We start from the raw sequence: 26,186 nt of genomic DNA on the forward strand, positions 1-26,186 counted from the left end.
CGATTGGAGATGTTTGATATGAGTCTGGAAGGAGAGTTTGCAGTCTAGCCAGACACCTAGGTACACTCCACAGAGCTAGGCTTTATGGAATTGTGGCCAGAAAACAGCCATTGCTTAAAGAAAAAAATAAGCAAACACCTTCGGTGTTCACCAAAAGGAATGTTGGAGACTCCCCCAAACATATAGAGAAGGTACTCTGGTCAGATGAGACTAAAGTTGGGCTTTTTGGCCATCAAGGAAAACGCTATGTCTGGGGGATACTCATCTATGAACGTTTGAACATCTTGGCCATGTACTGTTATAATCTCAACCCGGCAGCCAGAAGAGGACTGGCCACCCCTCAGAGCCTGGTTCCTCTCTAGGTTTCTTCTAAGGTTCCTGCCTTTCCAGGGAGTTTTTCCTAGCCACTGTGCTACTACATCTGCATTGTTTAGGGTTTTAAGCTGGGTTTCTATATAGCACTTTGACATCGGCTGATGTAAAAAGGGCTTTATAAATATATTTGATTACAGATGTCTTCGCTACATCTCAGAGTGAGAGTAGCTTGATTTACCACGACATTACAGATGTCCTACCAACATCTCAGAACAATGGAAACCGTAAAGTCAAGGCTGACAAAGACTCTAAGGCCCATCACAAAAACAACCTCCCTATCTGTCTATTCAGGGATATGATGCAGATGATGTCTTCCCCACAACAGAGAAGGGGAACAGTTACTCTGACGTCAACATCCTGGCACAGGCCCGACAGAAATGACCCCAATGACTTTCAAACCACTGTTTCTTACTCAGGACTAGTCGATGGCAAAGACATTGATGATCAAGGCGCCACTGCCTCCAATATGATCCAAGTTGAGTACTAAACTAACTTCATGCTCTTAGGCAAAGATAAAGGTGAATCAATTTACACACATTTTTAAAAATAAATAAAAAAACGTGGGGCCAAATGTTCACTGTTTGCATATTGCTGATCCTTGTGTCTTTTTTTCTTCATCAGTTATTATTGTTTATAATACAGTCTACTACAGCTGCTGCACGATCCACCATATCTAACATGGGAAGCATGACTGTAAATGCTGCTTTGACAGGAATAAGGTCCAAGAATAATTGTGTTCTGTATTTTACAGAGTGTTCAAGCTGCATAGCGCTCTCTAAGATCCTTTGAATTACTTTGCAGGTGAGGTATTGTAAAACATTTAGCTGCATTGACATAAAATGCCACATGCATAAGAAGTCCGTGGAGGATGTGTTTGAGGAGGGCATGGACTTCTGTGAGATGAGGAGAGACCCATTCCTATTATCGCTTTCAAAACGAATTTGTCTTTAACATGCAATGTCAATATACTTGGTTATCACCATGTCAGTAGTCTGAAACTAAACTGTTAATGGATGAAGTATTGTTGATGATTAGTCTGCTGCTGATGATCACTGTTATTGATGGGGATAATGAGGATGATTCAACTACTGCTGTTATTGATGATGATTCTACTGCTGCTGCTTGTTAACACAACTGATACACAATCCCACAGCTCAAGAAATCCTCAAGCCAGGTCACCTGGAATATATACAGTGCCTTCGGAAAGTTTTCATATCCCTTGACTTTTCCCTCATTTTGTTACATTACAGTCTTCTAAAATGGATTAAATAGAACATTTTCCTCAGCAATCTACACACAATGGTGGTGTGGCATGCTGGATGCTTCAGAGACTGCAGACAGAGTACTAAGTGCTCTCCCTTTAACTCGTACCAATGCCACCAGGAGTGCTGTGAGGCCTGGTCTATCTCCTGTCTCAGACTTGACGGTTCTCTGCCTGTCAACTCTGCCTGCTTTGGCCTGGAGAGTCTCTCCCTACTGGCCCTGAGTGTAACTCGACTGGGCAGTCTACTCGTTAATCTACTAACCTTCCTGTGACAGTATAATCACTTTCCAATATGCATATTTCAGGTTTGTCAGATCCACTGCTTGATTGTCATTAGTTCTTTCATGTTTTCTTGACCTGTGAATATTAGGTATTGTGAAAATAAAACATTTTTTTCCTTTATGGGGGGGGGTCATGGGTTTGAGTGGGCTGTTAAGTTGTGGGGGTTACTACCAGGGGATAGGTAGGCCTAAAACTAACTATCTATGGACCAACTACTGTTCACAATTATTTCTACTCAGACAATTAAACTCATACCTCAACTATGTTGATCCTTATATTTCTACGTATTTCATCAGGATTATATCACTGTCAGGTTTACAAAAATAGGTATTTCAGAAGGTGTGCAGTGTAGCTTTGGCTAAACCTTTAAAAGCCTGTAAGAGTAGTGGTCAGAAATAATTCATATTCACAAGATGGCGCTGTAGCACACTTCTATCCCAGAGCTATGGCTGTACAGGTAACTGCCAGAATAATAGAAACACTTGAGTAAATGAGGGATACAAAGTATATTGAAACCAGGTGCTTCCACACCGTTGTGGTTCGTGAGTTAATTAAGCCATTCACATCCCATCATGCTTAGGGTCATGTATATATTGCTGGGCAGGCAATTATTTTGGCTACCATGGCTATGCCACCGGGTATAGGGTGACAATGCACCCATCCACGGGGCACAAGTGGTCAATGAATGGTTTCGTGAGCATAAAAACGAAGTAAACCATTTGCCATGACCATCTCAGTCACCAGATCTCAACCCAATTGAACACTTACGGGAGATTATGGAGCGTTGCCTGAGACAGGGGTTTCCATTAACAAAACATCAAATTATGGATTTGCTCGTGGAAGAATGGTGCCGCATCCGTCCAATAGAGTTCCAAGCACTTGTAGAATCTATGGTAGAATCTATGCCAGGGTGCCTGCCTTGAAGCTGTTCTGGCTCGTGGTGGCTGGCTGTGGTGGCTCATGTTGGTGTTTCCTTTCTTTTGGCAGTTACCTAGTAGTTTATTTCACGGTTGAGTGAGTTAATTCTGGGCGGAAAGAGGAAGCTGGATAAGTAGGCTGCTAGTGTAACTACGATGTTGCAACAGTGTAACAACGGAGGAATTGCTGATTGAGTCCGGATAAACAAAGCAGAAGACATTTTATAAATACTTGGATGACCTTGTAGTTGTTCTTGACTGCATTTACGTGGTGAACTTTCAAAATGGTGAGTAGATTGGAATTGTTATTGAAACATGGCAACGTTTATGTGTTGCGCCTGCTGGGTGAGTGCTAGTAACGTTAGCAACAAGTAAAATAGTTTTGATGATAGCTAGAGCTCACCGAGGAATGTCAAGAACGTCGTTGACTTTGTATTAGGCTACTGTTGTTTCAAACTGTTTAACCAAAAGTACGTTTAACCAATAGTATGTTTCTAATTTTTATGTGAAAAAATAATATGCGTATATATTTCTCATGATTGGTTACTGTTACTTGATTGGTTACTGTTACCAGTGGCGGTCGGTGCTGTTTAAGATGAGGGAGGACGATTTTTACTTTTCATGAGCATGGCCTTATTTTTATTACACCACATTGGATGACTGTCATTCATATTCCGTTCACCCAGTTCAGTGTAACATCGATAGGTTTAGGCTACTACACGATTCTCTCATTTTCCCTATACCCATCATAGCTAAAACCTAGCCTATGAATGAAAGTTTACAAGGTAGGTGCACACAGGTGGAGAGAATTCTGAGGAGACTGACAGTGACACATTCAATAACGCCTTGCACACTCTTGCCTGCATCTAGCAATCTAGGGTGTAAACATTAGTCCAACAGTTGCAAACAAGAGTTTTTTTTTATTGGACAAATTCAGGTATGCTTATCCCCATTCCATTTGCTTCCGTTTAAGAAAGGTTTTTCAACAAAATCGACTGAATGAATCACGCGTATTCACGGTTCACTTTCATAGCAGCCACATTGTATTCCTTCTCGCATCTATGCACTCCCCTCCTCTCACCTTTCCCCTTCGCTTTTGGACTTCAATGCAAAACACAACAGCCTACATAGTCACCATATTAGCTAAGGTAATGTCATAGTCAACATAGCTAATAGAACTAACGTGTTATTAAACCTTCTATAATCATGCAGTAGTCATTAAGCAGTTTAACACTTTCTAAAATAATCTTTATTTTAACCTTTATTTAACTAGGCAAGTTGGTTAAGAACATGTTCTTATTTACAATGACGGCCTACCCCAGCCAAGCCCAGACAACACTGAGTCAATTGTGCGCCACCCATTCATCGCCGGTTGTGATACAGCCTGGAATCGAACCAGGGTGTCTGTAGGGACACCTCTAGCACTGAGAAGCAATGCCTTAGACCGCTGATTCACTCGGGAGCCAACTCAACACTTACACCAGCAGACACCGGTGGCAATAAATTAAGAAAACCAAAAGCATACTGTAGCAGGCTCAAGAGTGTAGGGTTTCCACGTCACCAAGTTCAATAACCAAACACGAACAGGGAGCACAACAAGAATGCAAATGGGGAATTTATTAGGGATATTTGCACACCAAGTAACAAGTTCACAACGGGTAATCGTACAGGAGAATTCTCCCGCTTCTCACACTCTCCATAACACGCGTTTCCCTCTCAGCCCTCTCCCTCTTTGTGCAGCCCGCTTCTTCTTTTATCCCCAAGCTCTCAATGGCTTAATGATCCACCGGCTTGCCTCCTTGGGACAAGAAGTCCATATAAGGCTCGGGGGTGGAGTCAGCAGGCTGCAAGATATCTTCCTTCAATCACCACTCCCCTCACCTCTCCCTGCCATCTGCCACAATACCTTGACTTGGAAGAGTTCCAATGTTGTGTTGGCTAGTCACAGCCAGCATAGCAAACATAGCATCACTCTGTTTGAGCAGGCTGTTTGAGTAGGTTACACTAGCTAGCTGCATTTGCTAGCAGTAAAACTGAAAGTGAAAAAATATTATGAAATCTTTCTTGCTTCTCCTTCATTTTGGAATAAATTCATTTGTTCAAAACTATTCAACTATTGTCTTTCTCTCTTTTTGAGTCGACTACTCACCACATGTTATGCACTGCAGTGCTAGCTAACTGTAGTTTATGCTTTCAGTACTAGAATAATTATCTGATCCTTTGAGTGGATAACATGGCAGTTCATGCTGCAAGAGCTCTGATATGTTAGAGAACGTCCTCTGGAAGTTGTCATAATTACTGTCTAAGTGTATGGAAGGGGGTGAGAACCATGAGCCTCCTAGGTCTTGTATTGAAGTCAGTGTACCCAGAGGAGGACGGAAGCTTGCTGTCCTCCAGCTACACCATGGTGCTACCCTACAGAGTGCTGTTGAGGCTACTGTAGACCTTTTTTTCAAAACAGTGTGTTTAAAACTGTTCTTTGGTGATGTGAATATATTTAGTATAGTTTTATCTGAAAAGGATAACTTTTTGAATGTTTTACAATTTATATTTTTATGAAATTAAGTGAGAGCCTCAACTGATTGATACATTTTCTCCCCTCTTCCTCTCTCCTTTCAGTGGCAAACCAGTTAGTGTGTGTGTGCACCTTTGTTACCATGCATGAGGATGAATGTCCAATCCAATGAGACCATGCTCTTTGAGGAAGAGGTGGACAAGACAAGTCGGGAGGTTGAAGAGGACAATGTGTCCACGAAGATGGTTACTGTCAACTGGGACCAATGGGACAGGTTACTGCTGCCCTCTCCACTGGACTCTGGTGTGCACAGTCTGGACACAGTGTACGACAGAACCACAGTGATGATTGAGCAAGACCCTGTGGGTTCTACAACTGACAATAAAGAGGAGGAAGAGGACCTGATGATGTATCTAGACGAGGGATTTGAGACAGAGAACCGTGGAGGTCTGGAAGACCACTGGGAGGCCATGTCACAGGGGTACATCCACCACACCATCTCCCAGGACCAGATCCAGTTCACCATCAACCCTGGTTCCACACCCATGCCCCGGCACATCCAGGGGGCCACCATCACACTACACTCTGAGTGCCCAGATACCCACCACAGCGAGGTAAGCCTTTATATCCAAAAACCTGAAGACTTGTGTTAGTTCCTTGAGCTAATGCCAAGGCAATCCGTTTCAACCATAGTTGGTCACATAAGACAGTTAAAATAAAATAAATGTATGGGGTAGATCAGCTTTAATATTGTAGATATTGTAGAACCCAGCCCCTATTGAATACACAGTGGGATATTGGTTATGTTGCACTTCCTAAGGCTTCCACTAGATGTCAACCGTCTTTAGAAACTTGTTTGAAGATTCTACTGTGAAGTGGGACCGAATGAGAGAGGAATGAGTCAGAGGTCTGCCAGTAGTCACGAGCTGGTCACGCGCATTTCACATGAGAGTTAGCTGCGTTCCTTTGCTTTTCTGAAGACAAAGGAATTCTCCGGTTGGAATATTATTGAAGTTTTATGTTAAAAACATCCTAAAGATTGATTCCATACATCGTTTGCCATGTTTCTATGGACAGTAACGGAACTTTTTGACATTTCGTCTGCAACTAGGAAACGCGCTTCATGACTTTGGATTTGTTTACCAAACATGCTAACAAAAGTAGCTCTTTGGACAAAAATGATGGACATTACCGAACAAATCAAGCATTTAATGTGGAACTGGGATTCCTGGGAGTGCATTCTGATGAAGATCATCAAAGGTAAGTGAATATTTATAATGCTTTTTATGACTAATGTTGACCACCCAATATGGCGGATATCTTTTTGGCTGCTTTGTTGTCTGAAAGCTGTACTCAGATTATTGCATGGTTTGCTTTTTCCGTAAAGCTTTTTTGAAATCTGACACAGTGGTTGCATTAAGGGGAAGTGTATCTATATTTCCATGTCTAACAATTGTATTTTCATAGACATTTATAATGTGTATTTCTGTAAAATGATGTGGCTGATGTGGGTGAACATAACGCGCCAATGTATACTGAGATTTTTTTATATAAATATGCACTTTATCTAACAAAACATACATGTACATGTGTAACATGAAGTCCTATGAGTGTCATCTGATGAAGATCATCAAAGGTTAGTGATTCATTTTATCTCTATTTGTGCTTTTTGTGACTCCTCTCTTTGGCTGGAAAAATGGCTGTGTTTTTCTGCGGCTTGGCTCTATCTTAACATAATCGTTTGAGGTGCTTTTGCTGTAAAGCCTATTTGAAATCGGACACTTTGGTGGGATTTACAACAAGATTACATTTTAAAATGGTATAAGATACATGTATGTTTGAGGAATTTTAATTATGAGATTTCTGTTTGAATTTGGTGCTCTGCACTTTCACTGGCTGTTGTCATATCAATCTCGTTAACGGGATTGCAGCCCTAAGAAGTTTTAACCAAAAAAGGGTTAAACAAATCTAAATATATTTTAGATTTATCAAAGTAGTCACCCTTTGCCTTGATGACAGCTTTGCACGCTCTTGGCATTCTCTCAACCAGCTTCACCTGGAATGTTTTTTCAACAGTCTTGAAGGAGTTCCCACATGTTGGCTTCTTTTCCTTCTTTTCCTTCACTCTGCGGTCCAACTCATCCCAAACCATCTTTATTGGGTTGAGGTCGAGTGATTGTGGAGGCCAGGTCATCAGCACTCCATCTCTCTCCTTGGTCAAATAGCCCTTACAAAGCCTGGAGGTGTGATGGGTCATTGTCCTGTTGAAAAACAAATTATATTACCACTAGGCGTGAACCAAATGGGATGGCGTATCGCTGCAGAATGCTGGGGTGACCATGCTGGTTACGTGTGCCTTGAATTCTAAATAAATTACAGACATTGTCACCAGCAAAGCACCAACACACCATCACACCTTCTCCTCCGTGCTTCATGGTGGGAGCCACAAATGCGGAGATCATCCGTTCACCTACTCTGCGTCTCACAATTTTTATTTTTTTTAAATTTTTTAATTTAATTTTACCTTTATTTAACCAGGCAAGTCAGTTAAGAACATATTCTTATTTTCAATGACGGCCTGGGAACAGTGGGTTAACTGCCTGTTCAGGGACAGAATGACAGATTTGTACCTTGTCAGCTCGGGGGTTTGAACTCGCAACCTTCCGGTTACTAGTCCAACGCTCTAACCACTAGGCTACCTGGTGGTTGGAACCAAAAATCTGAAATTTGAACTCATCAGACCAAAGGACAGATTTCCACCAGTCTATTGTCCATTGCTCATGTTTCTTGGCCCAAGCAAGCCTCTTCTTATTATTGGTGTCCTTTAGTTGTTGTTTCTTTGCAACATTTCGACCATGAAGCACTGATTCACATCTATCACTCCAGTGTTAATGCTAAATTGTAATTATTTTGCCTCTATGGTCTATTTATTGCCTTACCTCTCTACTCTTCTACATTTGCACACACTGTACATGTATTTTTTTCTATTGTGATATTAACTGTATGTTTGTTTGTAACTCTGTTGTTTTTGTCACACTGCTCTGCTTTATCTTGGCCAGGTCGCAGTTATAAATAAGAACTTGTTCTCAACTGGCCTAACCGGTTAAATACAATTCACATGGTCTCTTCTGAACAGTTGATGTTGAGATGTGTCTGTTACTTGAACTCTGTGAAGCCTTTATTTGGGCTGCAATTTTTGAGGCTGGTAACTCGAATGAACTAATCTTCTTCAGCAGAGGTAACTCTGGGTCTTCTTTTCCTGTGGCGATCCTCATGAGAGCCAGTTTCATCATAGAGCTTGAAGAAAACGTTCAAAGTTCTTGAAATGTTCCGTATTGACTGACCTTCATGTCTTAAAGTAATGATGGACTGTCATTTCTCTTTGTTTATTTGAGCTGTTCTTGCCATAATATGGACTTGATCTTTTACCAAATAGGGCTATCTTCTGTATACCAACCCTACCATGTCACAACACGACTGATTGCCTCAAACACATTAAGAAGGAAAGAAATTCCACAATTAACTTTTAACAAGGCACCAATAATAAGAAACCAATAAGACAAAACAAACAGCAAAGGGATCGGTGGCAGCTAGTAGACCGGTGACGACGACTGCCGAGCGCCGCTCGAACAGGAAGAGGAGCCACCTTCGGTAGGTGTCGTGATATAGTGTCTATTAATTGTCCAAATGCACGGCCACTTTCCCGCTCTATATTGCTGTAGAATTTTCACAAATGCGTTAGCATAAGTAATTCCCAAACATTCTAAGAATTTATGAAAATGTGAAAATGACCATATCTAAGTGCTTGATTAATGTTTAAAAGGTGTCATATTATTCCTGTGGAGTATATGTACAGATTTTAATATGATTTCAAGTTGCTAAAATGCGGTTAGTTCCACTTTAATGGTGCTGTATTAGTGGACCGATATAGCATCCTGTAGCGCTGGAAAAAATATTTTTTCAGCACCCCCCTTGAAAATATTTGCAGCACTTCCAAACTACATACTTCCCGCGGCTATGCCTGCGACCAAAAACAAGCTACATATGGGCAGTACCAAAACAAGTGATATAATGATTCTGTCTTTTTGCAGCAAAATCTGCAGAGCTGGGATGGTTGTATCCCCCATATACAGTGCATTGGGAAAGAATTCGGGGTGGCAGCGTAGCCTAGTGGTTAGAGCGTTGGACTAGTGAGTTCAAACCCCCGAGCTGACAAGGTACAAATCTGTCGTTCTGCCCCTAAACAGGCAGTTAACCCACTGTTCCCAGGCCGTCATTGAAAATAAGAATATGTTCTTAACTGACTTGCCTGGTTACATAAAGGTAAAAAAACAAATAAAAAATAAAAAATGTAAAAAAAATTCAGACCCCTTGACTTTTTCCACGTTTGTTACTTTACAGCCTTATTCTAAAATGTATTAAATACATTTTTCCTCATCAATCTATACACAATACCCCATAATGACAAAGAAATAACAGGTTTTTAGAAAGTTTAACACATTTTTTATTTTTTTAAATACCTTATTTATGTAAGTATTCAGCCCCTTTGCTACGAGACTCGAAATTGAGCTCAGTTGCATCCTCTTTCCAATGATCATCCTTGAGATGTTTCTACAACTTGATTGGAGTCCACCTATGGTCAATTAAATTCATTGGACATATAAGGTCCCACAGTTGACAGTGCATGTCAGAGCAAAAACCAAGCCATGAGGTCGAAGAAATTGTCCGTAGAGCTCCGAAACAGGATTGTGTCGAGGCACAGTTCTGGGGAACTGTACCAACAAATTGCTGCAGCATTGAAGGTTCCCAAGAACAGTGACATCATTCTTAAATGGAAGAAGTTTGGAACCACCAACACTCTTCCTAGAACTGGCTGCCCAGCCAAACTGAGCAATCGGGGAGAAGGGCCTTGGTCAGAGGATGACCAAGAACCCGATGGTCACTCTGACAATAGTTCCTCTGCAGAGATGGGAGAACCTTCCAGAAGGACAACCATCTTTGCAGCACTCCACCAATCAGGCCTTTATGGTAGAGTGGCCAGATGGAAGCCACTTCTCAGTAAAAGGCACATGACAGCCCGCTTGGAGTTTGCCAAAAGGCACCTAAAGACTCTCAGACCACGAGAAACAAGATTATCTGGTCTGATGAAACTAAGATTGAACTCTTTGGAATCAATGCGTAGTGTCGCGTTTGGAGGAAACCTGGCACCATTCCTACGGTGAAGCATGGTGGTGGCAGCATCATGCTGTGGGGATGTTTTTCAGCAGCAGGGATACTAGTCAGGATCAAGGGAAAGATGACGGAGAAAAGTACAGAGATCCTTGATAAATACCTGCTCCAGAGTACTCAGGTTCACCTTCCAACAGGACAATGACCCTAAGCACACAGCCAAGAAAACGCAGGAGTGGCTTGGGGACAAGTCTCTCAATGTCCTTGAGTGGCCCAGCCAGTTGAACACAATCGAACATCTCTGGAGAGACCTAAAATAGCTGTGCAGCGACGCTCCCCATCCAACCTGACAGAGCTTGAGAGGATCTGCAGAGAAGAATGGGAGAAACTCCCCAAATACAGGTGTGCCAAGCTTCTTGCGTCATACACAAGAAGACTCGAGGCTGTAATCGCTGCCTAAGGTGCTTCAACAAAGTACTGAGTACAGGGTCTGAATAAGTATGTAAATGTAATATTTCTGTGTTTTTATTTTCTACATTTTCAAAATGTTCTAAAAAACAGTTTTTCCTTTGTCATTATAGGTAGGGTATTGTGCTTACACAAAATCAATTTGATAAATTTTAGAATAAGGCTGTAACGTAACAAAATTTGGAAAAAGTCAAGGGGTCTGAATACTTTCCGAATGCACTGTATATAACATTATATTGGTTGCAAGAATGTTGTATTATAATTTTAATTGGAAAAAATTGAATCTGGTGTTTTGTGTATCAGTTCATAAACAATGTGCCATGGAATCTTTTCCCAACTCTTTTGCAATCTATATGGCACAGTTGTCATTATTTTTATCCTTAAATGAAACTGGTATACTTTTTTTATTTATCACAATTGTCTTTAACCGATTTTGGTCTTTAATGCAGGGACGACAGACAAGTTCCTTACTTTCTCCCCTTTCTACTTGCCTCCTCCACTTTTGCGGTAATGCTGCAATCAGTTGGTTGTAATTTTGGATAGAGCAAAAATGTCCATATATTTTTGTTCATTGTTTGTGACATAATTCCACCAGTCCTATTTATGATATAATTTACAAGGATTATGCCATTTGTATAATTTTTCACAATTATATATATTTAAATCAATTACTGTACTTGAGTTTAACCATAATATTTGTTGTAATTTTGCTCTGTGTCCGGAAAACACACTCCTGGTATTGTGGTTTTGAGGAGGAGAGGCGCCGTTGCTCATTCACATACACTGATTATACCAAATATTAGAAAAACCTTCCTAATATTGAGTTGAACCCCCCCCTTGATGTTATTTGGTTGGTGGACCATTCTTGATACACACAGGAAACTGTTGAGTGTGAAAACCCCAACAGCGTTGCAGTTCTTGACACAAACCGGTGTGCCTGGCACCTACTACCGTACTCTGTTCAAAGGCACTTACATTTTTTTGTCTTGCCTACTCACCCTCTGAATACCACAAATACACAATCAATGTCTCAAAGCTTAAAAATCATTCTTTAACCTGTCTCCTCCACTTAATTTACACTGGATTTGAAGTGGATTTAACAAGTTATATCAATAAGGGAGCATAGCTTTCACCTGTTCAGTCTGTCATGGAAAGAGCAGGTGTTCTTAATGTCCCAGCCATTATGTCCTGAAGGATGTTGCAAGGCTATAGCTAGGCAGAGCCATTTTTAGTATTATTTTAAATTACACCATGTTGAGAGTGTAGGCATCAACCCTTAGGGCAAACATTACATCGGGTTGGTCAGGCTCACACATGTGATGTCATATGATGTGCATTCTCAATCTGTGAATAACTGACAGACCCTCTTTGGCATAATACATATACACTAAGAAAAGAGGGTTCCAAAAATGTTCTTTAACTGTCCTCATAGGACAACCCTTTTTGGTTCCCGTTAAAAGAAATGTTTGGTTCCATATAGATAGAATCCTCTGTGCAAAAGGTTTCTTCATGGAACCCAAAAGGGTTCTGCCAGGAACGAAAAAGTGTTCTCTTATGGGCACAGGCGAAGAACCATTTTAAGTTCTGAATAGCACCTTTTTTTTTCTAAGAGTTTAGAACATGGAAGGGATTAAGATGTCATTAAGTCACATCATCACTGAGAAAATAGACCATGCTAGGTTAGCAGCAGCACCATATTCTGTGAAGATCAGTGAGTGAGAGGAAGAGACAGGAGAGGGGATTGGTTTGGGGCGGTGAAATTGGGCCTTCCTGGGAGCTAGCTCTGAAGCTTCTGTTTTCCCCCATCAGCCTCTCCCATCCAGAACCAATGAGTCATTATCTCAAGTTCTCGGCAGATGTCGAGATGAGAGGAATATTTCACTGCTCTCTATGCTCTACAGCCTCTTGGTTCTCTTTCTGTGAAGCTAATTAGGTCTCATTCATACATGTGCACTTCAATCTTCTCATATAAACCAATACAGCTAATTAATTTCCAGACTTGATGTAATGCTTGTCAAGTGTTACGTACCGGTAATTGCCATTAACACTTCCTACATGTTAAGCGTATGTTTATGTATGTGGCGGTGTTCCATCTTTTTGACATAGGCAAAGAGTTGTTATATAAACTGTCTGTTCTGCAGGTGAAGCGTTACCAGTGTCTATACAAGGACTGTACTCGTACCTACAGCACAGCAGGGAACCTGCGGACCCACCAGAAGAGACACAGAGGAGAGTACACATTTGTCTGCAACCAGTTGGGCTGTGACAAGGCCTTCCTCACCTCCTACAGTCTGAAGATCCACATCCGCGTTCACACCAAGGAGAAACCCTTCGAATGTGATCAACAGGGCTGTGAGAAGGCCTACAACACACTGTATAGGTAAGGGTGAAGCGTTTTCCAAAACCATTGAATAGGCAGAGCAGGTACTCCAATTTAGCTGTCTTGCCTCCCCACATATTTTCTTAATAGATTATTTCTAGGCCCACTGTCACCAAAATTGTCAACTGAAAGCAATCGTAGTCAAACAATTGTAATCAAATCAAAATCAAATCAAAGGGGGTAGTCTTCCTGCCATGGATCTAGAGAAGTGTCACGTGATGATGTTTCATAAGTTCGGCACTCTCCTGACCCCCTGACCTCAAAGTTAATGAACATATCCTAGTGGCCTTTGGTATGCTGACCCCAAGTAAAGCCACAGCTCTGTGACTATCTGTTGGTGTGCTGAACTGCAAACATCAGCCGTGTCAGTTCCATCTGTTGTGATTGTGTTGATATGCAGGCTAAAAGCCCACCAGAGACTGCACACAGGGAACACGTTTAACTGTGAGTCAGATGGATGCACCAAGTACTTCACCACCCTGAGTGACCTGAGGAAACACATCCGGACACACTCCAAGGAGAAGCCCTTCAGGTGAGCTCACAAGTTTTCAGTGGGTTGAATGAACAAATGAATGCATGCACGAATGCATAAATGGGCACAAATCACCTAATTTTGTGTTTTCTCCCCAGGTGTGATAATCCTGGCTGTTACAAGACTTTCACCTCTAGTGACCATCTCCAAACACACTTCCTGGGACACACAGGTACAGGTGTGTATAACAGGAATTGTGGGGAGAGAGTGGGGATACATAGCATGCTCCTTTAGCTCAAACCCTGTTTATTTTGAAATAAGACTAGGAAGAGTTGAAAACCGTTTTTCCAGAGATTCAGATACAACAATACGTTGTAGCACTTCTCTTTCCTCCCCGCTATGCTTTATTGAGTATTCCTAATGGAGTATCGCTTCCTCTACTGTGTGTGTGTGTTGAATACATCAGAGTTTATTTCAGCCCAGTAGATAGGCCTTAGAACCGCTCATCTCCCCAGATTCTTATTGGCCCATTTATTCTCCTAACGCCCTGTCAGGGAATCCTGGTGAGCCTATTTATCCACATCCAGCAGAGTGCTGAGATCACACACACATAAGAGGATGGCTTCAATGTAGCAGATACATGCTATGGTATGGAATGTAGAGTAGAGACACTACCCATTGACAACACTGACTGTGCATAATGACACACACACACACACACACAAAGAGTTCCAAAAGTCCAAACCCCATCAATCTGGGCGCTTCAGCCAGACTCAAGCAAACGCTCATGTATTTGTAGTAATTCAAAAACTATTTGAACCCAAGTCTGATTGCTGCTGCTGTTGTTGTGGTGAAGAACACAGCTATTAATACTGCTGCTTCCTCTGGGGCCCTGGCTCTCTCACTCTCTCTCACACACACACACGCACACATCAAATATACACACACACACGCACACATCAAATATACACACATCAGACACACACACATCAAATATACACACACATACATACTTGTTTCTTCTCACACTCCATTCTGACTATAACACTGTCTGTCATTTGTCTTTCTAGCCTGTTCCTCTGATACCAGAGAACCCAACAAACTCTTCCTCCCTCCGAGGAGCTATGAGTATCAGATGGGGTCTCTTTAGTTAACCATTGCATGTGATCTGTGAATGCATGGAGACATCTGTGAACTCACATTGATTTCAGAGGCTGAGGAAACATAGTCAGCTGTTTGGTTGGCTTCCCACTGGAAGTTTCCATTTGTAAGATGCAGAACTGCTTGTCTGTGCGTGCTTGTTTCTCAGACAGGAGGCTTGAACCTCCTTGCCCCTTTCCATAAAAACACAGGCCTCAAGGCACTAAGAAGTCTACTTCACCATAGTCATATTACTAATGTTCCTTGTCATTATGCATGGACTTATATATTGCTGACATTATTTATATATCCTCTCACCTTCAACCATGAGGCTAAGAGTTGTATATGCAAATTACATTTCTATCTCCAAGCTGGGACTATTTCTCAAATTATGGGTCTGGAAGCAACAAGGTCGGCTGCTGTATAAGAGAGACCAATAAAATTAATGTGTGTGTTATTTCTCCTAGGCGAGCCACCCCTCCTTCAGGTGGACACAGACGGTGGTATCTCCCTAAGCTCCTCCAACAGCCTTAGAGACAACATCAAAGGTCATGACCCTGGAGCGTCAGCTGACATCACTGACAGCCACTCTCTCTCAGAGGTGAGTCCTCCCACCATGTGACTGAAAATGTCACTTAATGATGTTTTAACAATGATACATTTCATCTGTTTCTGTCTCACAGTGGCTTGCGAAAGTATTCACCCCCTTGGCATTTTTCCTATTTTGTTGCCTTACAACCTGGAATTCAAATGGATTTTTTGGGGGTTTGTATCATTTGATTTACACAACATGCCTAACACTTTGAAGATGCAAAATATTTTTTCTTGTGAAACAAACAAGAAATAAGACACAAAAGCTGAAAACTGAAGCGTGCATAACTATTCACCCCTCAAAGTCAATACTTTGTAGAGCCACCTTTTGCAGCAATTACAGCTGCAAGTCTCTTGGAGTATGTCTCTATAAGCTTGGCACGTCTAGCCACTGGGATTTTTGCCCATTCTTCAAGGCAAAACTGCTTCAGCTCCTTCAAGTTGGATGGGTTCTGCTGGTGTACAGCAATCTTTAAGTCATACCACACATTCTCAATTGGATTGAGGTCTGGGCTTTGACTAGGACATTCCAAGGCATTTAAATGTTTCCTCTTAAACCACTCGAGTGTTGCTTTAGCAGTATGCTTAGGGTCATTGTCCTGCTGGAAAGTGAACCTCCGTCCCAGTCTCAAATCTCTGGAAGACTGAAATAGGTTTCCCTCACTAATTTCCCTGTATTTAGCGCCATCCATCATTCCTTCAATTCTGACCAGTTTTCCAGTCCCTGCCGATGGAAAAACAACCCCACAGCATGATGCTGCAACCACCATGCTTCACTGTGGGGATGACGTTCTCGGGGTGATGAGAGGTGTTGGGTTTGCGCCAGACATAGCGTTTTCCTTGATGGCCAAAAAGCTACATTTTAGTCTCATCTGACCAGAGTACCTTCTTCCATATGTTTGGGGAGTTTCCCACATGCCTTTTGGCGAACCACAAACATGTTTGCTTATTCTTTTCTTTAAGCAATGGCTTTTTTTCTTGACACTCTTCCGTTAAGCACAGCTCTGTGGAGTGTACGGCTTAAAGTGGTCATATGGACAGATACTCCAATCTCCGCTGTGGAGCTTTGCATGTCCTTCAGGGTTATCTTTGGTCTCTTTGTTGCCTCTATGATTAATGCCCTCCTTGCCTGGTCCTTGAGTTTTGGTGGGCGGCCCTGTTTTTTAATAATGGATTTATGTTCAAAGTTTCAGATATTTTTTTAGAACACAACCCTGATCTGTACTCCACAACTTTGTCCCTGACCTGTTTGGAGAGCTCCTTGGTCTTCATGGTGCTGTTTGCTTGGTGGGACCTTACAGAACAAGTGTATATATACTGAGATCATGTGACAGATCATGTGATACTTAGATTGCACACAGGTGCAATCTATTTAACTAAGTATGTGACTTCTGAAGGTAATTGGTTGCACCAGATCTTATTTAGGGGCTTCATAGCAAAGGTGGTGAATACACCACTTTTCCAGGCTTTTTCAAATTTATTTTTATTTAAAACAAGTAATTTTTTTCATTTCACTTAACCAATTTGGACTATTTTGTGTATATCCATTACATGAAATCCAAATAAAAATCAATTTAAGTTACAGGTTGTAATGCAACTAAATAGGAAAACGCCAAGGGGGATGAATGCTTTTACAAGGCACTGTATGTGTCAAGTCTATTACTGATCCAATATCAATACAATCAATACATTAGCTCTATTTTCCTTCAGTTTAAATCTGTTCTCAACTTGCGGTTATCTCTAATCACCTCTTATAATCAATCAATAATCATGTTTTGAAACACAGGATTTGAACCCTCGTTCCCCATGTCTCAGTGATATGAGCCTGATTTCCACTGATTCTCAGCTCAGAGAAAATAATGTAAGTAATTTTGTACCTCTTTCTTTCCACATTTTCAATATCACACACTGAGTCTGAATCAATATATCACCATTCAATATGTCATAAAGACATGTATACAGTTAGCACTATGCTATTGGCTATATAGACGCTATTAGAGACCACAGCCATGTCTCTGGGTTAACTATACATGTCAATGTTGTTCATTGTGTTTGGTAATGTAAATATAATATGGTAACTAAGACAAGTACTATTCAGACCCCTTGACTTTTCCCAGCCTTATTCTAAAATGGATGAAAAGACAAAATACAAAATCTCCATAATGACTTACTGTGCAAGTCAAAAGTTTGGACACACCTACTTATTCCAGTGTTTTTATTTGTACCTTTTTTGTACATTGTAGAATAATAATGAAGACATCAAAACTATGAAATAACACTCATGGAGTAACCCAAAAAAGTGTTAAACAAATCAACATTTATTTTATATTTCAGATTCTTCAAACTAGCCACCATTTTCCTTGATGACAGCTTTGCACACACTTGGCATTCTCTCATTTAGATTCATGAGGTAGTCACCTGGAATGCATTTCAATTAACATGTGGGCCTTGTTAAAAGTTAATTTGTGGAATTTCTTTCCTTCTTAATGTGTTTGAGTCAATCAGTCGTGTCGTGACAAGGTAGAGGCGGTATACAGAAGATAGCCCTATTTGGTAAAAGGCCTAGTCCATATTATGGCAAGAACAGCTCAAATAAGCAAAGATATGAAGGTCAGTCAATCTGGAAAATGTCAAAAACATTTAACGTTTCTTCAAGTGCAGTCGCAAAAACCATCAAGAGCTATGATGAAACTGGCTCTCATGAGGACCGCCACAGGAACAGAAGATCCAGAGGATAAGTTCATTAGAGTTAACTGTACCTGAGATTACAGCTCAAATAAATGTTTCAGAGGTCAAATAACAGACACCATCTCAACATCAACTGTTCAGAGGAGACTGTGTGAATCAGGATTTCATGGTTGAATTGCTTTAAAGAAACCACTACTAAAGGACACCAATAAGAAGAAGAATAGACTTGCTTGGGCCAAGAAACACGAGCAATTGACATTAGACTGATGGAAATCTGTCCTTTGGTCTGATGAATCCAAATCTGAGATTTTTGGTTACAACTGCATGTCTTTGTGAGACGCAGAGTAGGTGAACGGATGATCTCTGCATGTGTGGTTCCCACCGTGAAGAATGGAGGAGGTGGTGTGATGGTGTGCGGGTGCTTTGCTGGTGATACTGTCTGTGATTTATTTCAAATTCAAGTCACACTTAACCAGCATGGCATTCTGCAGCGATATGCCATGCATGCCATCTAGTTTGCGCTTAGTGGGACTATCACTTGTTTTTCAACAGGACAATGACCCATCACACCTCCAGGCTGTGTTAGGACTATTTGACCAAGAAGGAGAGTGATGGAGTGCTGCATCAGATGACCTGGCCTCCACAATCACTCAACCTCAACCCAATTTCGATGGTTTGGGATGAGTTCGACCACAGAGTGAAGGAAAAGCAGCCAACAAGTGCTTAGCTTATGTGGGAACTTATTCAAGACTGTTGGAAAATAATTCCTCATGAAACTGGTTGAGAGAATGCTTAGAGTGTGCAAAGCTATGATTACGTCAAAGGGTGGCTTCTTTGAAGAATCTCAAAAATAAAATATATTATGATTTGTTTAACACTTTTTTGGTTACTACTTGATTCCATATATGTTATTTTATAGCTTTGATGTCTTCTACTATTATTATGTAGAAAATAGTAAAAATAAAGAAAAACTCTTAAATGAGTAGGTGTGTCCAAACTGTTCATTGGTATTGTATGTAAATAAGGTATTTCAGATTTCTATTTTTAAGGACTTTGCAAAAATAAACATGTTTTCGCTTTGTCATTATGCGGTATTGTGGGTAGATTCATGAGGGAACACAATTATTTAATACATTTTAGACTAAGGCTGTAATGTAACAAAATGTGTACAAAGTCAAGGTCTTAATACTTTCCGAATGCACTGTATATGTGTTGGTCAAGGCAACTGTAGGCTGGCTTTTCTAACGTTACTCTGCTGCTGTCTTGTCCCTGTGGCAGTCTGATGCCCTGGATCTGATGTTTGAGTTGCTGTTTCAAGACAAGCCCCAGACACAGGGTGAGTACTGTACTATGTAGTGGTGAACATCACCAGTGCTTTGTTGTCTAAATGACTTGTCTCCTGTTTAGCCCTTCAAACCCCTTATTTCCTCTCCCCTATTTTCTCCAGGTGTGTCATCGTTGGCAGTGCCCTCATGTAGTTTGGAGAACCCATCTCCAACTGTGGTGCTCCCAGAAGCATCGCCCTGTTTTATCTCTACCTGTCCTGCCCCCTCTGACTCTCTCCCTGGTGAACCCCAGCCCGTCGCTGTCCTCACCCCTGGTGAATCCTGTCCAGTTCCTGTCGCTGTCTCTCCCATGATCAGTGAAATAACTAAACATGATGTGAATCCAGAACAGCTGTCCAACCAGAGCCTATTACAACAGCCAGCCGCATCCGTCTATTACCAACCGAGCTCCAATCAGAGCCTACTACCACAGCCAACCAACGAGAGCCTCCTTCCACAGCAGAGCCTACGACTAGAGCCAACCATCACCCTCCATTCACAACAAGGCTCCACCCAGCGCCTCCTACTAGAGCCAACCACCACCCTCCATTCACAACCAGGCTCCACCCAGAGCCTCCTACTAGAGCCAACTACCACCCTCGATTCACAACCATGCTCCACCCAGAGTCTACTACTACAGCCAGCTGAGATGCCTTCCATCTATTCGCAACCAGGCCCATACCCTCCACCCCCCAGCTCCTTCATCCAGGCCCCACTAACACCCCTTTCCCTGGGGCACTTTGCTCCTCCTACTGTCCCTGCCCAGAGTACCCTCCAGCACCTGACCTTGTCCACACAGAACCTCCAGTGGCTGTTTAACAGTGTCAATGACCAGAGGCAGCGGGACACACAGACACAGCTATTAGTAAGTCATCATTAACAAGTTACTAATATGTTATTATAATTATTACAAGTTAGACCCGTTATACGCTACACTACATGACCAAAGGTATGTGGACACCTGCTCATCGAACATCTCATTCCAAATTCATGGGCATTAGTATGGAGCTGGTCCCCCCTTTACTGCTATAACAGCCTCCACTCTTCTGGGAAGGCTTCCCACTAGATGTTGGAACATTGCTGCGGGGACTTGCTTCCATTCAGCCACAAGAGCATTAGTGAGATCGGGCACTGATGTTAGGCAATTAGGTCTGGCTCGCAGTCGGCTTTCCTATTCATCCCAAAGGTGTTCGACGGGGTTGAGGTCAGGGCTCTGTGCAGACCAGTCAAGTTATTCCACACCGATCTTGACAAACCATTTCTGTATGGACTTCACTTTGTGCACGGGGCATTGTCATGCTGAAACAGGAAAGGGCCTCTCCAAACTGTTGCCACAAAGTTGGAAGCACAGAATCATCTAGAATGTCATTGTATGCTGTAGCATTAAGATTTCCCTTCACTGAAACTAAGGGGCCGAGCCCGAACCATGAAAACCAGCCCCAGACCATTATTCTTCCTCCACCAAACTGTTGGCACTATGCAATGAGGCAGGTAGCGTTCGCATGGCATCCGCCAAACCTAGATCAGTCCGTCGTACTGCCAGATGGTGAAGCGTGATTCATCACTCCAGAGATTGCGTTTCCACTGCTCCAGAGTCCAATAGTGGCGAGCTTTACACCAAGCCAGACGACGCTTGGCATTGCACATGTTGATCTTAGGCTTGTGTGCGGCAGCTCGGCCATGGAAACCCATTCCACGAGGCTCCAGATGAACAGTTCTTGTGCTGACGTTGCTTCCAGAGGCAATTTGGAACTCGGTAGTGAGTTTGTTGCAACCAAGGACAGACGATTTTTTGCGCTACACGTTTGCGCATTCGCCAGTCCCGTTCTGTGAGCTTATGTGTGTGTGGCTGAAATAGCCGAATCAACTAACTTGAAGGGGTGTCCACATACTTTTGTGTTTGTATATATGTGTGTATATAGATATAGATATAGATATATAAATAAACATGAAGGAATGTGATATTATTAGACTAACATCTGCTAGCAAACCTAAATGTATTAATACAATAATACATTTAGGTTTGCTAGCAGATGTTGGTCTAATAATATCACATTCCTTCATGTTTTTATAGGCACATTTTTTATGAATTTATCTTTTTGTTGTAGGTATTGTCGGTATTTATTGGTGTCATTATTCTAGATGATTTATTGAAACCTGGAGTGCAGTAAAGCCAGCTAATTAGAATATGGAGAGGGTCGTCCAATCACTGTCCTTTTCATCAGGATATGGAGAGGGAATGTCCAATCACTGGCCTGCTGGATCTCAACCAGTCCAGCTGTTCATTGACCATCAGTTGTTTTAATGAAACTATTCCTCTTTTTAGCCACGAGGCATTGACATTCTGTTAATCATATGCTGAACATGCTGTCTTCTCTTGTCCTGTTGTATTTCAGCAACAACACAGTGACTCGACACAGGAGAAGCTCTATTTCACCACAGCAATACCTATGGGGGGGAACACAGGTCATTTACTGAGATTCATCTTTTACTTTGTTGTATTTACCGATATTAACCTCTGATGTATTTAAGTGTGCTTTTTACACTAGTATTCTACATTTGGATCATTTCAATTAATTTGATCGCTAAACATTATCAGTTGCAGTGCTGTAGATATTGTAATGCCAGCTACAAGACGGTACCTGTGAGGTTGTTGCACTGTACAATTTTTATGGCTGTACGACTTTTTAAAACCTTTATTTGACGTGCCCTCTGTCTTGTGTTCTAGGGACAGCTCTGCAACAGCTAGGCCTGCGTCTGCCTGTCATCGTCATCAGACAGGGAGAGTCATGCCAGTGTCGGTGCCCCTGCAGAGACGGCAGCACAGCATCAAACACAGAGAAACAGACTGGTTGTCAACCTACTGGTGAACCCTCTGGTGCCCAGGTCAAGCAGCCCCAGGACCCACCACCACAGCCCCATCCACCTGAGACATCTTATATGCACTGTACTGTGTACTTAACTCTTTCTGTTGTTAATACCTAGTTCAGGATCAGGTCTCCCTACCCTGTCCTCATAACCTTAACCAACCGTAACCCCATACTAGTTGCTGAGGGTAGAAAGCAATCAAATGCTGCATTTCAGTGTAGATCAGGTAAATGCAGGTTATCTACAGTGTTTTATTTTGATTTATGACATGTCTGGTAGCGTTCAATTATGAGTTGGGCTAGAACAGTGGCTGGCCGCTGAGTGTGGAAAACATTTGGCTCAAGCACAAATCCTCTATAGCAATATTCCACTTTACATCTAGTCCCGCTGGAAACATTAAGGGTGACATTTATTTTTGATGGCGCAGAAAGAAAAAGCGCTGCACGGGGAACATCACTCCCCATGCAGTACTTGGCATTGCAGTTTCTGTCAAATGTGTGTGAAATGCTAAATGTTCTGGGATGGTGTGCGTCATGTATCCGTACCATTTCATTATGAACCTGCAAATGATCTGGAGATGTTGTAAATGCTGCTATAACAATATAGTGTATTTAGACACGAGCAAACTGACCTGGCAAAGAACACATTTTGAGTTTTTCTTGGATGTTCAAAATATAACCGTTTTTAACATTTCATTTTCTATGTAATGTCATCTGTTTACTGTTTATTTACTTACTGCCATTTTGATCAGGGGGACAGGTTAGCTGAGGTGACTGCATCGGGCTCCCTATGGAGCTCTGAACAGTTTATATATGTATTTTTTTCAGAACAAAAAATCCCTTTGATTTTGCCTCTTTGAATCTTGTTCTGCATTATTGAACTAGCTTAATTGGCTTCCTGTTTTTAAGTGCTTTGGTTTGGAACTCTGAGTGGCAGAATTCCCTTGACGATGTTGCCCTGGCCAACCCTGCTGCCTTTAGATGCGTTTCCTTTCTCTCTCTGTTGTGCTGTTCTTTTTTTCTGTTGTGACTTTCTGTCACTGGCCATTAGGTTGAACAATGTTTTCAAATGGCCTCAATATTCTAAAGCTGTTACAATTTTTCGGTTGGCGGTTTTTCCTCTCATGCTTCTGCTTAGCTAGGCTAGTGGATGCATGCAGTTTGATGAACAAGCTCTCTATGGATGACGCTAACCTAGAATCCAAACTGATATGGTCCATTTCATCATTGTGGAATGAAGAATATCAGTTTGGAGTCCAGGCACAGATGATACTGGACTCAAAGAAAGTCAATGATTTCTTTATTTATGCCCTCCCACTGTCTTGTCAGTCAAATTCTATTTTCATCCTTCTATCTCTGTATTCTCTGTCTCTCACAGTTCACTGCCCTTCGACGGGTGACATTCTGAGGTACGAACAATTGAGCTATAATGGTATGAACACATCATCTGAACCATTGAGCTATAATGGTATGAACACATAATCTGAATCATTGAGCTATAATGGTATGAACACATCATCTGAATCATTGAGCTATAATGGTATGAACACATCATCTGAATCATTGAGCTATAATGGTATGAACACATCATCTGAACCATTGAGCTATAATGGTATGAACACATCATCTGAATCATTGAGCTATAATGGTATGAACACATCATCTGAACCATTGAGCTATAATGGTATGAACACATCATCTGAACCATTGAGCTATAATGGTATGAACACATCATCTGACCCATTGAGCTATAATGGTATGAACACATCATCTGACCCATTGAGCTATAATGGTATGAACACATCATCTGACCCATTGAGCTATAATGGTATGAGCACATCATCTGATCTGTCACCTGGCCCTAGAAAGATCAGTAATGATGAGGAGCGTTGGGGCCTGCCATCGCACGGGGCTGTGAAGCCTGACATTTATATAACCGCACAACGCCAAAGCCTGGTTGGGTAGTTGGTGTTAACGGGTGATGTGCTTGGGTACTGTGTGTGTGGATCAGGACAGCCAGTGTAGCGAACAGTGGAGGCAGGCTGCTGAGGGTAGGATGGCTCATAATAATATCCATTCCAGACATTAATATGAGCCGTTCTCCCCTCAGCAGCCTCCACTGGTAGTCCACAAGGTGTTGTTAGTCAGCAGATTCAGCACTGACCCCATGGTTTCTAATTGATAAAGTAGCTATTACAGTTTGGCTTGACAATGATAGAAGAGTGTAATATAGAACAGGCTCCTTCCCAAATGGTGGATCTGACCGTTGCTGATTTGGCTTAGTCGAACCCACCCTATTTCAAATACAAAGTATTCTCAGATAGGAAACAGACAATACATTTATTTTTCACCATTTCAAAGTAATACAGGAAAGAATAAGTCAGAAAGTCTCAAAGCTCACCCACACTACACAACCCCAATGGCTATCATCACAACAGAATTCACCCACACTACACAACCCCAATGGCTATCATCACAACAGAATTCACCCACACTACACAACCCCAATGGCTCTATCATCACAACAGAATTCACCCACACTACACAACCCCAATGGCTCTATCATCACAACAGAATTCACCCACACTACACAACCCCAATGGCTCTATCATCACAACAGAATTCACCCACAATACACAACCCCAATGGCTCTATCATCACAACAGAATTCACCCACAATACACAACCCCAATGGCTCTATCATCACAACAGAATTCACCCACACTACACAACCCCAATGGCTCTATCATCACAACAGAATTCACCCACAATACACAACCCCAATGGCTCTATCATCACAACAGAATTCACCCACACTACACAACCCCAATGGCTCTATCATTACTGTGGCAATCATCATAACATAACTAATTTGAAAAGAATAGACTTAAGTCACTCAAAACAGACAGTTTCTTGCCACCTACATAAGTTGAGGTAACCAACCGATTAAACGTTGTTATATATTCAGATGTTCAAAAAGAAACCAGGTATCGTGATGAAAAGTCCCCTGGAATGTTCATTTTAGAGAACAGAAGAGTTGATGAACACAGGGTTAAATCATGAGTGTAACCCTGAATCCCAAATCAACCATTAGCCCTCTCCCCCTAGACACTTTGGAAGATCTGAGAAGATTGGATAAGTGTAATAGGATTGTATGGGTGTAAGCAATATATTGGAACCACCATCTTGCCCTCTGATTGCAACAATTCCACCTGGCTTAAGTCAATCGGGTGAGCAGTCTCAGTCCCATTTGTTCCAGTCAAAGGCATACACTCCCCTTTGTATTTATTTGGACAATGAAGCAATAAAAGTGACTCCAGTACATTATTTAAGCAATAAGGCACGAGGGGGTGTGGTATATGGTCAAAATACCACAGCTAAGGGCTGTTCTTATGAACGACGCAACACAGAGTGTCTGGATACAACCCGTGGCCATATACCACAAACCCGAGGTACTTTATTGCTATTATAAACTGGTTACCAACTTAATTAGAGCAGTAAAAATAAATGTTTTGTCATACATGTGGTATACAATCTGATATACCACGGCTGTCTACCAATCAGCATTCAGGGCTCAAACCACCCATTTTATAATGACCATTTAGTTCCTATTGGGATAAACAACCAACGCAAACTGCAAATACATCCAACAAGTTTGTTGAGTCATACGCTTGATGTAGTCATTGTGTGCTAGGAATATGGGACCAAATGCTACACCTTTGACTACTTTAAT

At 41.7% G+C, this 26,186-nt stretch overlaps 2 protein-coding genes across 5 annotated transcripts in view; one reads left to right on the forward strand and one right to left on the reverse strand.

Annotated features, from left to right (window-relative positions):
- Positions 1-2,713: 2,713 nt before the first annotated feature.
- On the forward strand, positions 2,714-23,149 carry LOC118398032 (metal regulatory transcription factor 1-like). Of its 4 annotated transcripts, none has more exons than XM_035792991.2 (11): positions 2,714-3,125; positions 5,458-5,967; positions 13,132-13,370; positions 13,771-13,902; positions 14,001-14,074; positions 15,450-15,583; positions 17,360-17,434; positions 19,540-19,597; positions 19,709-20,451; positions 21,983-22,052; positions 22,315-23,149. In XM_035792991.2, the coding sequence occupies exons 2-11, from the start codon at positions 5,500-5,502 to the stop codon at positions 22,569-22,571; spliced, it is 2,250 nt and encodes a 749-aa protein (XP_035648884.1). In that variant the 5' UTR covers positions 2,714-3,125; positions 5,458-5,499; the 3' UTR covers positions 22,572-23,149. The 4 variants fall into 4 exon arrangements, with proteins under 4 accessions (XP_035648884.1, XP_035648883.1, XP_052326106.1 ...); XM_035792990.2 differs by having other exon boundaries at positions 2,716-3,125; positions 14,001-14,080; XM_052470146.1 differs by lacking the exons at positions 2,714-3,125; positions 5,458-5,967 and adding exons at positions 5,992-9,004; positions 12,800-12,852 and having other exon boundaries at positions 13,130-13,370; positions 14,001-14,080.
- Positions 23,150-23,736: 587 nt separating this feature from the next.
- LOC118398035 (glycoprotein endo-alpha-1,2-mannosidase-like protein) overlaps positions 23,737-26,186 on the reverse strand; it is a 13,877-nt gene continuing 11,427 nt past the window's right edge. The window contains exon 4 of the mRNA XM_035792994.2: positions 23,737-26,186. This exon is cut by the window's right edge and continues 1,140 nt beyond it. The gene's annotated coding sequence lies outside the window, so the exon portion shown is untranslated.

The sequence above is a fragment of the Oncorhynchus keta genome, chromosome 19 (genome assembly GCF_023373465.1).
Source record: "Oncorhynchus keta strain PuntledgeMale-10-30-2019 chromosome 19, Oket_V2, whole genome shotgun sequence".
NCBI lineage: Eukaryota > Metazoa > Chordata > Actinopteri > Salmoniformes > Salmonidae > Oncorhynchus > Oncorhynchus keta.